The 16831-nt window shown below is 52.7% G+C and overlaps 1 protein-coding gene across 1 annotated transcript in view; it reads right to left on the bottom strand.

The window, feature by feature from the left end:
* Window positions 1-16831, bottom strand: part of LOC101442851 (disks large homolog 5-like) — a gene marked incomplete at its 5' end in the record, with an annotated part of 179482 nt that overhangs the window by 20570 nt on the left and 142081 nt on the right. Inside the window, 12 exon segments of the mRNA XM_058299259.2 lie at window positions 208-297; window positions 958-1070; window positions 2309-2453; window positions 2851-2974; window positions 3691-4704; window positions 5510-5602; window positions 9227-9330; window positions 9647-9822; window positions 11737-11864; window positions 12167-12299; window positions 15533-15658; window positions 16492-16676. Of these exon segments, the coding sequence (XP_058155242.2) occupies window positions 208-297; window positions 958-1070; window positions 2309-2453; window positions 2851-2974; window positions 3691-4704; window positions 5510-5602; window positions 9227-9330; window positions 9647-9822; window positions 11737-11864; window positions 12167-12299; window positions 15533-15658; window positions 16492-16676 (2431 nt within the window).

Here is a 16831-nt window from a genome sequence, read left to right on the forward strand (position 1 = left end):
GGAGGACGTGCCCCTGCCACTGTGCGCCGCGGGGCCTGACCACGACGCAGGGCCTGGGTCCATCCCAAGTCGCCAAGCCCAGGGCTGACTCGGCAAACGCTGATCAACGGAAGCAGGTGCAAGTTATCAGCTGTACCCAGACACTCAACAGTGAGGAGAAAGGGAAAGAGCAGGGCTGGCACGGAGGGGGCTGCGAGAGGCGCCTACCTCGATCAGAGCCCATGACAGACCGGGGGTATCGGGGCGTCGACGGGATTTTAATGCGTTCCGCCTTGTACTGCAAGTTACTCGAAGACCCTAGAGTTCCAAGGGGATGAAACTTTAGTCCTACGATTAAACACCAGCCCTCACCACCAATTTGGAAGACCAGAGAGATGTACAATCACAACAAAAACTCTGAGCTGAGCCTTGCCATTCACCCCCTAGAGGTCTAAACGAGAGGAGATGGAGAAAGATAGGCGCTGAGCCCCTGTCCTTGAACAAGCCACACAGCCGACGGCCACTCCAGATGGGACCGCACAGGCAGGGACAGTGACCCAAGCCATGCAGCGGCCGCTCCGTCTTCTCTCCCCAACACCGTGAACCACCCCCTCAGGGAGTCTAGGGGGGACCTGTGAGACCCTACGTGGGGCTACGGTCCCCACAAGTGGACAGCAGTATGCCTCCCCCAGGTCGTGTGCAAGCTTGGGCGCCCAGAGCGAGGCTCCCTGGCCACGGGATTCCTCTGGAGCTACTGCAGCAGGAAGGCAGCAGGGTCACTGAAGGAAGCGAAGAGACACGGGGAGCGGCTCTGAGTGGGGCGGGGTGGGACCGGCCCGCAGGGCTGCGTGGAATTGAGCCGGCCTCCATGGGGGGCGGGCGAAGGCAGCGGGGAGCAGGCCACCAGGAGGCTCTGCCCACAGGGAAGGGGGAGGTAAGCGAGGGCGGGGGCCAGGCGACAGCAGCCGGTGCGGTTACCGAGGCGGGCGCTGGAGGGCAGCGAGTTGGAGCTGTGGGAGGCCCTCATCTCAGGGTCGTAACTGCAGACCCAGGGGCTCAGGTCCAGGCTCAGACGTCCTTGGTGCTGGACACTGGAGAGAACGAGAGGGGCGAGGGGGCTCAGGGAGGAAGGCCCGAGCGGGGCGCCCAGGGAAGACGTGCGCGCTGGGCGTCACCGACACCCCCTGGGCTGGCAGAGGGCGGCCCGCAGCCCTGGGACTCTGCTGCTCACGGGCAAACCGCTCCCGGGCAGAGGGCCCCTCGAGCAGCACAGAGGGCCACACAGCCGGAGCCGCCAGCCAAGTGCACTTCAGCCAGGGCTCCCGTGAAAAAGGGACTTCCGTATGGGAAAAGAGGGGCTCCCGAAGCCGGCGGGCTCAGGTGGCTGGAACCACTCCTCCGAGGATGTGGGCCAGGAGAGGCTGGCCCGGAGAGGGGGCTCTGTGCCTTGTTCAGAGGGCATGGCAGATCACAGAAGAGGGGCTGGCCTGAGCGCAACCCAGGGACGGCTCCTTCCAGCTGTGCAGAGAGGACGCCTCTTGCTTATGCCCTCCCTCCCACAGACCCCACCGGACTCGGGACAAAATCCAAACCTTTGCTTTCAGGCCCCTATGACCTGTGACCCCCTCCTGAGCCACCATCCCCTGCCACACTCCAATCACTCTGCCCCCTAAGCCAGCGCACTGCCTGCTACCCCCCACCCTCAGCCCAGGCACCTACCTCTCTGCTCCCCCGGGGCGCTCCCCAGTCTTGGGACAGCCAGCCTCCCCTCCCGCCTCGTAGTCACTGCAGCACCCCCCCCATCAGGTGGCCCGCCCCTGCCTTCAAGTCACAGTCCAGCCTGTTGCCCTGAGCCACCAACCTACCTGCCTCCCCACACGGGAACACAGAGCACTGCTGGGCCAGCAAGCTCATCCTTCAGTGCCCCGCTGCATCCCCTTGAAACTAGAACAGTCTGTGGCATCTAGGAGGTGCTCAGTAAATACTTGTCAAATAACTAGATGAATGAGCCCAAGAGTGGCCTCCACCCAGCCCCCTCCTATGTGGCCATCTCCTCCTCCACGACAGGGTCAATGCTGGCACTTAGCGCACAAACATGCTGCGGACACAAAGCCAGACCTGTAGGGAGGTCTGAGCCTCTGTGGGGTTCAAGAGATTTACAGACCCCGTGCTGGTGGAGGGAGGGGCCACCTTTAAAGCTCACCTTCCAGGGGACCCCAGGCTGCTCTAAGCCCCTTCCTGGCCAAACTGCCCACGAGCTCTGGGTGCCCGGCAGCCCGGGTAGGCTTGGACAGCAGGGGAGCCAGGGAGGCGTGGGGGGTTCGCATACCTGGGGTGCAAACCCTGGGGGCCCAGCTCTCTGGGGACGGGCGGGGAGCTGCAGGGGCCGAGCCTGTGGCTGCGCACGGTGTAGATGGGGTTCCTCAGGATGGAGCTCACAGCGGTGCTCGGTGTCACGCTCCGGGGGATGGTGCCTGGAAAGGGTCTGGGTGAGAACCACTGCCCCAGAGCCTCCCGTCGGCCCTGCACCTGGCCCCTGGCCCTGAGCACCATCAAGAAGCTGCAGAGTAATTTGGGGAAAGGACTCACAAGTCCAAAAGGGTGCCAGCTGCCAATCCGCTACCCAGCAAAGAGCTACCTGCCTTTCTCCACCGGTAAAACGGACAAACCCACTTTAATGCTTCCACTTCCCGGCTCGCACGGGGGATAAAGTGCTTTGAGAAACGACTGTCACCGATGCCAGACAAAACATCACAGGCAGGGACCACCTCCAGTTCTTCAGGCCATAAGCCAACGCCCCCCACCCTCCCAAGTCTGGGCAGACCCATGCGACCACACGGACCTCTGCCCCCACCCGCCTCATCAGCTCACCCACAGACGCCCTGCAGGGGTAGAGCAGGGGGTTGCCGTGCCGACCGGAATGGCCTGGAGAGTAAGGGGACCACTCTGGGAGCTCCGGGGAGAGGTCACCACCTGCCGGGACACACTTCTGACCCTGAGGAAACAAAGGCAAGAGGCGACTGCTGGAAGCAGGCAGCGACATGGGCGCGCCTGAAAGCTGACGTCTGCCCGGGAGCTCCTCCCGACACCAAGGCGCTGCTCGTTCACGTTGTGCCGACATTAACAGAAAGGCAAGAGCTTCCCTTAAAACCAATTCAGAAGAAAACCAGAGACAGAATCCCTGTTCTTTCAAATAAAGAGGGTTTATGTGTAGAAATGGTGAGAACACGGGTGCTTCCGACACACAGTCACAACCTGGCTAGCACCGTGTCGTGCTTCCTGTCCGCCAGGAGCGGCACAGCTTCCCTGAATGCTGCCCGCCACCTGTGGCATTCTCTTCCTTCTGGAAATGACTACAGCACACACCAAAACAACCACACTATCCCGGGCTGGCTGACCAGGTACGCCGGCCTGTCTCCCTAAACCTTTCAAGGCAAGTCTGTGCCACCGTGTTTTCTCGCAGATGCTCAAAAGCTGTTTGAATAAGCAACTCAAATGCTACTCCTAAGAAAGGGCTCCTCTTTTAGCTCCACATTCCCACCTCCCATTGGGACTGCTTCCCCCCCCACCTCCTCCACCCCTTTCCCTCCCCTCGGGCGAAGGAGCCAGGGCTAAGCAAGCTTGGGGACCTGGTGCAGGATGCCTTGGTGTGGCTCTCGACTGCTATGACCCCCCATTCCCACCAGGCCCCACTCCCAGGCAGAGCTCTACCTCCAGGAACGGAGCGGGAATGACCACCGGGGCAAGTTTGGGCCGAAAACTGGGAGCAGACTTGGGTCTGCGGTGCTTCTGGCCCAGCTCATCAGTCTTCTGGGAGGTGAGGTCCTTGTCACAGGACTTCTTGGCCGGCAGGTAGGAGGAGTCCCCGTCGCCTTCAGGGTAGTAGCTGGAGGCGATGCGGACCTTCACCTTGTGAGGGGGCGAAGTGCATGTGGGCTTCCCGGGGTCCACGCCAGGGGGCAGGGCCGCCAGGGGGCTGGTGGATGGGGAGCTGCCCACCAGAGTGGCCTCTGACTCGGAGCTGGTCTCCAGTCTGTGCTGAAACTTCATGGAGTCGCTCCTCCTGGGAGGTTTTGGGGGTGTCAGAGGCCCCACTCTCTTGGAGGCCTGGGGAGAGTGAGCAGGGACGGGGAGAAGGTAGTCTATCTTGGGGGGTGTCTGGGGGCATTTGAACGTGTTCAGGTCAAAGATGAACTTTCTTTGCTTTGGCTTCTTGTACACAGAGAGCTTCTCGGGCTCCACCACGGAGCTGAGCACGGCCTTGGGTCATATCCCGCCACTGTTGGAGCTCTCGGGCTCTGCCTTATCCAGGGGGGCCTCGGACATCCCGCAAGGGCCCGCCTCTGTCTCAAAGGGCAGCAGGGGCAGCCGGCTGCACACATCCACCAGCCCATAGCCGCGCTCCCCGGAGAGGTCCGAGCGGAAGGAACTGGGGCTACGCTCCGCGGTGCCTGCGCAGGCCTGCGGGGAGCCCGGGAAGGGCCCCCCAGGGAATGGCTTGTGCAGGAAGGAGCCGCTGCCCCCAGGGGGGCCTGGCTCCTTCCTGTCCTCCAGCCTGTCCATGGAGAAGATGTCTGTCTGTGTGGAGTTGTTGTGCTGCATCAAGTTCCGTTTATTGTAAGCCTGGACCTTGGGGCCCTGAGCTCAGAAACTCAACATCTTATCCAAGTCCTTGATATTTTCAAAGATGTTCTGGCCGTTCCATGAGGAGCTCTGAGGGAACACCTAAAGCAGAGGAGTGAGAGCGAGGGAGATGAGACTGCAGGTCCTGAAATGGGCCATCCAAAGACCTAGAGGGGCTGATGCACACACCTGCATACACACTCACACACCCCCGTCTCCCTCTGGCAGGTGCGGCTTGCACCTGCAGTTCTCAGTCCTGGCTCCTTGGAACTCACATGAGCCACATGGTTCCTTTGAATCTGAGCACTTTCTGAATTTACCTGTACAACATCCTACACATTTTTTAAAAAATTATTAAACATAAAAGCAAAATTGCAGTGTTAAAAATACACTACTGTTATCGAAACGGATAAGTAATTTTGTTCTATTATAAATTTTGCCAACTATGTAGAAAAATTAATAGGAAAGTACAATGAGCACCCATAAACCTACCATCTGAATTCAACATTTTACCAAGTTGTTTTTTCCTGTCTGAAAGGAAGTTGCAGATATGACATTTTACTCCAAACAACTTCAGCACATACCTCTCAAAATAAGGCTATTCCCTTACACAAGAAAATAATTCACTATTATCATCTGAATAACTAGATATTATTATATGATAACATCATATTAGATGGTATTCAAATATACCCTACTGCCCCCAAAATATACTTTTGTATATAAATATACAGTTATAGCTGCTTTTTGTTTAAAGCCAGGATCCCGTCAGGGCTCACGCACGCCCTACATGTTGTGAAACAAGCTTCCGGCAATGCCGAGAAGTAGAGCTGGGGTCCGCAGAGCTGAGGCTTTGTCTGTGTCCCAGACAATGAGAGCAGAGCCAGGCACAGGGAAGGAGCCTCACCTTTAGGAGAGAGAGGGTCAAGGAGTCCTGGCAGCTCCGCAGCAGAGATTCACATTCGTTCAGAGACTTGTTGTCCAGTGCAATGCCATTGATCTAGGACCAAACAGAGAGCCCGTCAAGCCCACCTGCAGGGCAGCCCCAGGCAGACCCCGGGCAGACCCCAGGCAGGGGCGTGGCCTGGCTGCCATCCTAGGGGAGCAGGCCTGGTTCTGTAAGGCCACACCTTCTGGAATGGGCAGATGAGAGAAAGCCGCTCAGTGGTAAGGCACAAGGAGCCAGGCAAAGGCTTCTGAGGCCAGTGAAACACACACCCTTAAAGTTACTCCAGGGAAAAGTGCCTGTCCGTCTGGGGCCAGAGCCCCAAAGATCTTAGGGGGTCATTTCTGTCCCTCCACTTCCTGCTGCGTGATGCTGGACACAGCTCAGAGCTTCCAAGTCCCATTCCTTCATATTAAAAAATGGAAAATAAACTCAAACCCCTCCCAGAGGCAGTGAGGAGACTGGAAACACGGTTGCAAAAGATTTTGTAAACCAAAAGGAGCCACGTGAAATGAAGGCTCATCTCTCAACCCTTGTCCCTGAATCTCTGCCAACAGCCCTCCAGGCATGTCCAGACCTATTTTTTTTTTTTTTTTTTGAGGTCCTGGAGCTGGGGATTGAACTCAGGACCTCAGGTGTGGGAAGCCGGTGCCCAACGACTGAACCAGACTGGTTCTCCTGAGTGCTTTGTTTGTTATTTTGCCCAGGGACCAAGCCCGGGACCTCCCTGGGCTTGTATGAGAAGCAGGTGCTCAACTGCTTGAGCCACATCCGCTCCCCCGATCTTTTTAAAAGGGCATGTGCAATGTGTGAATGGTTAAACAAACCGTGGTACTTTCATGCCATCAATTAACACTCGGCAATAAAAAGGAACAAACAGCCGATACACAGAGTACCCTGGATGGCTCTCAAAGGCATGAGGCTGAGTGGAAGGAGCCAATCTCAGAAGGTCACATACTGCAGTTCAACTGTACAACATTTTCAAAATGGCAAAATCACAGAGCTGGAAACCAGATGAGTGGTTGCCAGGTTTAGGAATGGTGGGAGGGGAGGGCTGGCTGTTACTACAAAGGGTCAACTCGAGGGCGAGCTTTGTGCAGATGGAACAGTTGTGTGTCTTGACTACACTCGTGATTCCATGCAACCACACATGCTGGAACGGCACAGAACCACACATACACATCGTACAGCTGTCCACTCCCTGGTCGAGATGTTCTAGTTGTGTAAGATGTAGCCCTGGAGGGAGAATGGGTAAAGGGTACAGGGGAGCTCTCTAGGTTCTCTTTGCAATTTCCTGTGACTCTATAATTATTTCAAAATCAAGTTTAAAAAAAAAGTATATGCAGGGTGATTATCAAAGTGGAGGATTAATTTGGTTATTGCTCTCCTTGTAACTTTTCCACGACTTAACATTTTTCACAATGGCCGTTTTAATATGCTTTTAAACCCCAGCTCAAAAGAAAATCTGAGAAAAACTGGCAAAGATGTGAAGCAGGGAGCTCTCTCATACACTGCAGGTGGGACTGAAAAGGCCATGAGTGGGAAGATCCTATCAACTGCTAAATGCATAGGGCTCCTGGCCGAGCAGTAACACCAGGAATTTACCCCATCGTACACTTTCCAGGACAGCCTGGAGCCCTCTCCAGCAGTACTTGTAAAGACAAAGATGTCTTCAAAGGAATGCAGAGTGCTGCAGGCACTATAGAAAACAGTAAAGAAATTCCTCAAAGAGTTAAACAATGAATTACCATGACTCTACAACTGCTCTCCTAGGTATACACCTAAAAGACCTGACAACAGGGACACAAACAGATACTTAGACACATGTTCACAGCAGCATTACTCACTGTTAGCCAGAAGGTAGAAGCAATGCAAGTATCCATCAGCAGAGCAATGGGTAAACAAATGTGGTCTAGACATACAATGGAATATCCTTCAGCCATAAAAAGGAATGAAGTTCTGACTCATGCTACAACATGGGTGAACCTTGAAGACATCATGTTGAGTGAAATAAGCCAGACACAAAAGGACAGATATTGTAGGATTCCTCTTATATGAAATATCTAGAATAAGCAAATTCCAAGGAACAGAAAGTAGATTACAGGTCACCAGGGCTGAGGTGAGGGGGTGGGGAGTTGTCTCAAGTGGACACAGAGTTTCTGTTTGGGGTGAGGGGGGAAAAGTCTTGGTAGTGATGGTGGTGATGGCAGCACAACATTGTGAGTATGATTAATGCCACTGACACACTGACATGTACTTAAAAATATTAAAATGGGAAATCTTATATATGTTACCAACATATATATTTAATTTTTAGGGAAAAAAATGTCCTAACGACCATCAGGAAGGGACTGGTTCCACAGCTCGTGCTGCTGCCATCAAGGAACACCATGAAGTTAGCAAAATGGGGAGGCAGACCCAGACATGCAAGTGTGCAAGGACCTCCAAGCCACGCCGCTAGAAACTAAAAGCCAGGCTGACACCTGAGCATGCTCTGATCCCATCTGGATGAAAAGGCAGAGTGGGAAATACCCATGTTTTAAATATTTCTGCAAGAAAACTCAATCAACTGTTATCAGTGGCTGCCGTGGGAGGGAGGTTGGTAGATGCAGAGTCTGGAACTGGAGGAAGAGTTACTTTCACTGCCAGCACTACGACTGGAATTTTGTGGGTATATCATGAAAAAGTTTAAGACATTTTCAAGTTCAGAAAGTGAGTTTAAAATATTAAATGTGCATGCCCTATGACTCAGAGTAGAGTCGCCAGAGAGAGAATCGTGTACCCAAAGCAGCTATGCACACAGGTGACGTTTGGTGCAGAACTGTGTGCAATTGCAAAAACTGGAAACGATGCCTATGTCACCAGCAAGGGAGGGGGCTTTACATTACACATAATCCAACAGAACATCACTGAGGGGATAGAAATGAGGCTCGATATGGAAAGACAGCCACAATGTAGAGGGCAAATTGTAGAGTAACACAGTATGAGCTCACGTACTCAGAAAGAAACACACACCCACCAGAGCCCTGTACGTGCACACGTGGGTTTGTATAAGCACTTAGGGTCTGGGGGCACACCCAGCAAGTGGGGGCAGAGATTAGCTCTGGGAGCAGGACTGAAGGAAAGAGTCGGACCACTTTTCACTGTATGCATGTATCTATCACTTGAAGATTTTACAGCAAGTCTTACTTTGACAATAAAAAAATGAAACAAATAAAGGATATAATGTTTAGTATGAAAGATCCAAAAAGTTACACACCAATGACATCAACTTGTGAAAAAAAAGTTCTCCTAAATGTACATTCATGCATAGAATACAGGCTGCAGGGAAATTCATAAAAATGTTAAGGAAGCTTTTCTACAGGTGGTAGCTATACAAGTGACTTTTATTTCCTCCGTTTTCTGTATTTCTTAAGTTTCTAAAATAAATAGAAACACATCATCAAGACATCAGGATCAAAAATCTTTTTTTTTTTAGAGGTACTGGGGATTGAACCTGGGACCATGGCAAGCAGGAGCTCAAACCACTGAGCTATACCCGCTCCCCCCAAAATTATTTTTAAATGTTCACACGGAGCAATGCCCAAGAACATTTCTTTCTCAAACCTTCCAACTGTAATTCAACTGTCTGTCTGCAGCGGGTCACCCTGGCCCTAACCTCGTCCCAGCAAGACTTACCGCCACAAACCTGTCTCCCACTGCAAGAGACCCTTCCTTGGCAGCGGGGCTCCCGGGTACCACGGCGGCGGCGTACACTCCATTCTCCAGGCTGATGCCGCTGTCTGCAAGCACAAGGCAGACCACAGTCACCGCCTGGCCTGGCCAGTCATGGTCCTGCCTCATCTTTGCTAACCAGACATCAAAACGGGGGGTGCTGTCCAACTGCACCCTGCCCGAGCCGGCACCCTGCCCAGGTCAGGCCCCGGATGCAATGCACATCTGGTGAACTGAACCAAGCATGCAAAGGGAGACCAGCAAGACCAGAAGGGGAAGGCACGTGGGCAGCGCTGGAACGACATCCACGCCTTGCCCCTGCAACGAGACCCATCACCTGCCTGGAAGGAGGCGGCGCCCTGCCCCCTCTGCCGGCCCCTCTACCTTCGTGTCCACTTAGGTTGATGTGCAGTGGCGTGACCACCTTCCCACCCAGGGACTTGTGCCACCGCACGACCATGTTGATGGCCCCCCCTCCGTTGAGGAGCGCCTTGACCGCCTGCTTCTTGTCCTTGTTGATAAGATCCACATCGTTAATTCACAGCAGCCAGTCATTGACCCTGAGGAGGGGCAAAGCCAGGTCAGCACCCTCACCCACGCCGGACCACCTGTGCCTGTTTGGAAAGCGGGGACCCCGTGTACGTCCAGAAAGATTTCCTCTTCCCGGCACGTAATGGTTAAACTATTAGGTTGGTGCAAAAGTAACTGCAATTTTGCATTGCTGAAATTTGCCATTTGATACTGGAATACATTCTTAAGTAACTGTGGTTATGTTATACATCATTTTAATGTACATTTCTAGTTTTATGGTTTTTTGCTAATGACATTACTTGCTGTTTATTTTGTATTTATTTTGACTATGGAAATTATGTTAGAAAAAAAAAATTCAAGTGATTTTCTTACTTGAGTTCAGAATGGGTTGTAAGGCAGCAAAGACAACTCACAACATGAACACCACACTTGGCCCAGCAACTGCTAACGAACATACAGTGCAGTGTTGGTTCAAGAAGTTTTGCAAAGGAGATGAGAACCTTGAAGATGAGGAGCATAGTGGCTGGCCACTGGAAGTTGACAACAACCATTTGAAGGCAATCGTCAAAGCTGATCCTCTTACAACTGTAAGAGAACTTGCCGAAGAACTCAACGTTGACCGTTCTATAGTTGTTCAGCATTTGAAGCAAATTGGAAAGGTGAAAAAGCCTTGATAAGTGGTGCCTCAAGAGCTAACCGAAATTCAAAAAAATCATCAAAGTGTCATCTTCTCCTTTTCTACGCAACAATAAGGAACGATTTCTCGATGGGATTGTGATGTGCAATGAAACGTGGATTATATATGACAACCAGGAATGACCAGCTCAGTGGTTGGACCAAGAAGCTCCAAAGCACTTCCCAAAGCCTAATTTGCACCACAAAAGGTCATGGTCACTGTTGGTTGGTCTGCTGCCGGTCTATCAACCACAGCTTTCTGAATCCCAGCGAAACCATAACATCTGAGAAGTATGCTCAGCAAATCGATGAGATGCACTAAGACTGCAATGCCTGCAGCCAGCACTGGTCAACAGAAAGGGCCCAAGTCTTCTCCATGACAATACCCAACCACACGTCACACAACCAATGCTTCAAAAGGGAAAGAACTGGGCTACTAAGTTTTGCCTCGTCTGCCATATTCATCTGACCTCTCACCAACTGACCACCACTTCTTGAAGCATCTTGACAACATTTTGCAGGGAAAATGCTTCCACAACCAGCAGGATGCAGAAAATGCTTTCCAAGAGTTCATCAAATCCCGAAGTAAGGATTTTTATGCTACAGGAATAAACAAACTTATTTCTCATTGGCAAAAAAGTGTTGATTGTAATGGTTCCTATTTTGAGTAATAAAGATGTGTTTGAACCTAGTTATAATGATTTAAAATTCATGGTCTGAATCACAATTACTTTTGCACCAACCTAACAGCAGACTTAGAGCTGGGCTGCCTGGACTGAGTTCCACCCAACCTTGAGTGACCTTCTGCAAGTGACGTAGGCCCTCTGTGCCTCAGTGCCCTCATCTGTAAAAGGGGAGTAATAAAGCATCTTCCTCATAGGATGGTAAAGATTAATGAATTTATTTATATACATGGAGCAAACAGTAAGGACTGTGGAAGCACACAGTATTTTCAGTCATTCCTATTCCAAGGCATGAGCAGGCATGCCCTACGTGCTTACTCATTCCACCGAGACCTTTCCTAGTCAGAGGAGCAAGCGGCAGCACCTTGGTGACAGGGGAAAAGCAGAGGCAGAGGCAACTGAGAGGCAGGGAGGTTCCTACCAGAACAAAATTAGCAGCTGTGCCTGCAGGCCTTGGATGGACGCCCCGCGGGCACACAGGTTTAGTCGCTGCCTGGCGCTCTCGGGGCCCGCTGGGAGATGGCCCCTTGCATTGGGTTGGAGGGGACCCCTTCCCTCCAGGGCCTGGGGCTCCTCAGCTCTTACCTTAACCTGCCATCAGCAACACTCCCTTTGTCCACTTTAGTGACAAATATGCCGCAGTCTCCCGGGAAGCAGGGCTCGTTCATGCCTCCTGCCATTTCAAACCCGAGTGCCTTCAAATCCACATCCTCCTGTCAAAGCAGCAGCAGCACACTTGACCGAGCGCCAAGGAGGAAGGTTTGGCTCTCAAACCCCCAAGTCCCCTCACCGTGCCTGACGGAGCCCGGGCCCCTGGCTGGAAACCTGCGAACAGCTGCCCCCGCCTGTCAGCCACTGCAGACAGACACATGTCCTCGCGGCACCACCTCCCCCCTACTCTCTGCTCCTCCCTCTGCCTTCCACATGCATGCTGGCATCTGCCATGTGACACAGGGGACCGACGTGCTGCCACCCAGCTTGGGGGCCACCCTCACACTCCCCAAAGGCAACTCACCATCTCCCTCTCAAACTCTACCACTTCCGTTTCCCACTCCATGGAATCCGTGTCGATGGCCGAGTCGTGGGAGCTGTGGGCCATCAGCTGTCGGAACCGGGCCTCCTTCTCTAACTGGGATTCCATCTGCTCCCTGCAGAGAGGGTCATGGGGCAGCTCTCTGGGCGGGGAAGCACCCAGCCTGTCCCAGCTCCCAGCCCAAGCCGAATGTGCTCCTTTCCCTCTCCCCTCACACTAGCTTCCCAATCAATCTGGAGGGTCAGTCACGGCCCCTTCAATCTCAGTGGGTTTTCACGGTGGTTGGTTACTGTGTTTTTTTAAGGAAGACTAAAATCCTTTACAAATTGATCTATACGTTCGATGCATTTCCTACCAAAATTCCAGCAAGATTTTTTCTTGTAGACGTGAATGAGACTATCTAATATTTATAGAGACGAGAAAAGGAACTAAAATAACCAAAACAATTTTGAAAAGTGTGGCAGTTTGATATTACTGAGGAATTCCAAAAAGAAATACTGATTATGTTTGTAAACTGGTCTGTTCCTCTGGGCTAGTGATACCCTTAAATTGTGTTGAATTTAGGTTTCACTTTTACTTGATTAAATTATGATTAGGGCTTGGACTGGGCCAGTAGGATGTGGGGGCAGACTCACAGAAAACAACACGGCAGAGGAGGCAGTTAAGAGTTTTGGATGCTGGAGCCCTGGGAAGTAAACACACCGAAGAACACAGAGTAATAGACACGGTAGAGACCCCAGGAAGAGAGAGAGCCTGACAGTCCATAGCTGACCTTGTGGAAGGAAGAGAGCAGCTGAGACTGGAGAGAGAGATGGGATTTATCTCAGAGATACTGGAGGAAACTGGGACACGGAGCCTTGATGGGGGGAAGGAGGCGGAACTCGAAGATGCTGGCAGCCATTGTGCTCCACCATGTGGCAACTTTGGTGAGGGAAGTACCTTATGCTTTATGGCCTGGTGACTGTAAGCTTCTACCCCAAATAAATACCCTTTTAAAAGCCAATATATTTCTGGTACTTTGTCTCAACACCGCTTTGGGTAATACAAAAAGGAAGAATAAATTGCGGACTCACTACCTGACTTCAAGACATATTATATACTACATTGATTAAGACTGTGTGGTATTGACACAGATCAATGGTATGAAATAGAGAGCCTAGAAACAGACCCTCACAAGCAAAGGGCAATGGATTTTTAAAAATGTGGATGAAACCAATGCCAGTAGTGGAAGGATGGTCCATTTAACAAACAGTGCTGGAACAACTGAATACCACAGGCAAAAAAGTAATGATCTAAACCTCAAAACTTCTATGAATTAACTCAAAATGGATCATGGGTTCAATTTTTAATTTAATTTTGTAGATTTAAATGTAAAATTTAAAACCACAAAACTCTGAGAAGGACATATAGGAGAAAATTTTCAAGACTTGGGCTAGGGGAAGATAAAAAGGACTTTAGTGAAATTAAAAACTTCAGCTCTGCAAAAAGCCATGAAAAAGATGACAAAAGACTCGATATCCTGATGACTTGCAAGTGATGCCCTTCCTAAAACCCAAACCCCCTTTCCGGGTTCATTGGTGTGACTCTTCAGCCCCAGGGACACTCTTTTGTAACCTGCTCGTTTCTTGCTCAAGTGTGCCCTCCCCCAAGCCCACAGCTCTGGCCGGCCCGAGGTCTCTCTGGCCATCTCCAAAGGCTGCTTGGCCTTCCTAGGACACCGCCAGTCCCCACTCCAGACCAGGTGAAGGGTGCTTCCACCAGGGTCCCACAGCCCTCGGCCAGCGCTCTGCATTTAATGCGTGCTGCACTTGCCCCTGCTGTCATCTGATCGGGTGCACACCTGTGCTCCCACAGGCTGGGGGCTTCCTCGGGAGCAGCACTGACCCCTCGTCGGCATCACGGGTTAGAGAACTTAGGAGCATAGCAGAGAGAAGGTACAAATCCAAGTATGCCAAAGGAACAAATGGAAGATGCTTGAAAGTTCCAGGCATCTCTGGTGCAATTAAAATGCAAAACCTTCTCCCAGGTTCAAGCTCCAGAGGTTCTAGGATTTAACTTAATTTAGATCCATTGCTCATGAGAGCCAAGGTAGGTGCCTGGCAGGGGGAGTTGGACACTTAGGTTCCAAACGCCTGAGACTTTTCTTAGAGCACTCAAACCCTGGAGATTCTGGTTTGATTTTTCAGAATAAATATTAGATTTTACTGAATGGAGGAGGAAGCACTGTCAACTCCCTCAAAGGCACCGCTCAAGTGTGTGTAGGCTTGTACACTCACACAACACACCAGCTCTTAACTCCCCTTCCCCACACTATCAGCATAGGAAAACTTCCAACGTACAGAGAACCACTGCTTCTCAAGTTCAAGTTCTCTATTACACTGATGGGTATTGGGCTCTGCCACTTCCTACGGTTAAAGTGTGATCTTTCTTTTATCAATCACTGCTAAAGGCCACCATGTCTTAAACGGCTCTCCTGGGAGCAAGCTGGAACCACAGGGAGGATGTCTGATACCCCAAAGATTCTCCTCTAAATGGACAGCCTCATAACACAAGCAGAGTGGACGGATGTGCCTGAGATATGCTGCCTTGGAAACACTGACTCACAGTCATGACTATTTTCATTGTTGACATATTTGTCTCTCTAACGGCCCCATCTGTCCAGCTCCTCCTAGGGACTTTGCTGGCTCAGCACTGTCTGCCCACGGCTGTCCAGAGGGCCTGGCCCATACCGAGGACATCCTCAACCAACATCACAGAATGAATGAATGGCTGGCAAGTCCCCAGGCAGACTGCCTGGATGGACTGCATTGCAAGGCTTTCCTCCTTTGTGCCTTCACACATGGCTCCTGCTGATGGAGGGGTTGGGGACACGTTCCACAGCTCTCTAAAGAATTTCTAGTGAGGGACACAGATGTGGCTCAAGCAACTGAGCACCTGTCTACCACACGGGAGGTCCCTGGTTTGGTTCCTGGTGCCTCCTAAAGAAGACAAGCTGAAGTGATGGGCAGGTGCAACAGGGTGATGCAACAAGAGACACAAGAAGAAAAACACAATGAGAGAGACACAACAAAGCAGGGAACAGAGGTGGCTCAAGCGATGAGGTGCCACCCTCCCACATCGGAGGTCCTGGGTTCAGTTCCCAGTGCCTCCTGAAGAAACAAGGAAGACAAATGGACACAGCAAATGCAAACAATGAGGAGATGGGGAGAAATAAATCTTTTTAAAAAAAGGCGGCACTCAGACCTGCCCTACGGACTGACAGAGCGGGGCAGAGAGAAGAACACGGTGCCCAGGCTGCATGCGGGGAAAAGCCCTTGCCTCGTCCCCAATGCGCCCACCCCAGCGTACTTGAGCTCCTTGAGCTCCCGGCTGATGTCATTCTTCTGCTTGCGCGTGTCATCCAGGCTGCACAGGGCCTCGACCAGCTCGCTCACTGCCCGGTCCCGCTCCCGCCGCAGGTTGTCACACAGCGTCCTGGCAGAGAGGGGGCAGCGGGCAAGGTCAGCACAAGAGGCGTGGAAAGCTCGAGGGCCTGCGATGGACACTCCTAGATGCACAGAAGGAGGCTGGGAGCCGGGGGGTGATCATCCAGGCCGGGTCCATCATGAGATAGAGGGGACAGGGAGGACCCCCGAGCAAGCAGCATCAGGTTCCAGGCTCTTCCCACTGTTTCCCCCTCAACGTGCCTGGAGTTACAGACCACCCTCCTCCCCGCCCCACCCTCCTGCAGATGCTCACTCCCACCTGGCTCAAGACCCACCTGGGAGGTCTCCTCTTCCATGAGCCCCCCTGTCCACCTGGCAGCCTGTGCTGCAGAGCCCATGTGTCTAGGAGCTTTCTGGAGCCACCCTCCAACCCACAGCCAGGAGGGAGCCCAGGCTCATACCTCTGCAGGTCTGAGCCCCTCCAGGGGCACAGGCCGGGCGTGGCATGGCTCTACTAAAGCAACCTGTGGCTTTGAGGACCCTAGGACTACCTCAGCTCTTCCAGAGAGGAGGTGGGCATGGGCAGCCTTGGCAACCTGGGAGCCTGGGCTCTGTGCCACTTCCGGAACCGCCTGATGCTGCTGTGCCCAGGGGCTGGTCCCCACCTCTCCACGGCCCCAAACCCCACACCCGGGCCCTGAGCAAGGACTGCACCCTGGAGAAACCACGGAGAGGGTCAGAGCAGGGTCAGAGCAGGAGCAGACAGGGAGCCTGCCACCCCTTCCCCACCCCCGCCGGGGCCTCCCTGGCCGCACCCTCCAGCCCACACTGCGCACTAAGGGGCTCGCTACTGGCAGGGTCCCCGGGGGGGGCGGTGCCTACCGGATGCTGTCGCACTCTGCCACGATCTTGTCTCGCTCCTGGAAGGCCCAGTCCCGCGGGCACTTAGCCACATCTGCCTCCTGGAGGGCTTCCTTCAGCTCCTGGCACAGAGCCTTGCACTGCTTTCGAAGGATTTCAACCTCCTTCTTGGCCCTCCCGGCATCCATTGTCACTGTGTCTTTGATCTGGGGGGGTGAGGGGACAAGCAGAGGGGACTTTTGTGGGGCTTTCTGGCTCCTACCAGGATCAGGGCTGGAGCCGAAGCTCTAGGTTTGGGGGAGGCTCGGATCACAGCCACAGCCGAAGCCAACAGCCGCTCCTTCTCCTGGGCCCGCAACCC

This window comes from Dasypus novemcinctus, chromosome 6 (genome assembly GCF_030445035.2).
Source record: "Dasypus novemcinctus isolate mDasNov1 chromosome 6, mDasNov1.1.hap2, whole genome shotgun sequence".
NCBI classification, from domain to species: Eukaryota; Metazoa; Chordata; class Mammalia; order Cingulata; family Dasypodidae; genus Dasypus; species Dasypus novemcinctus.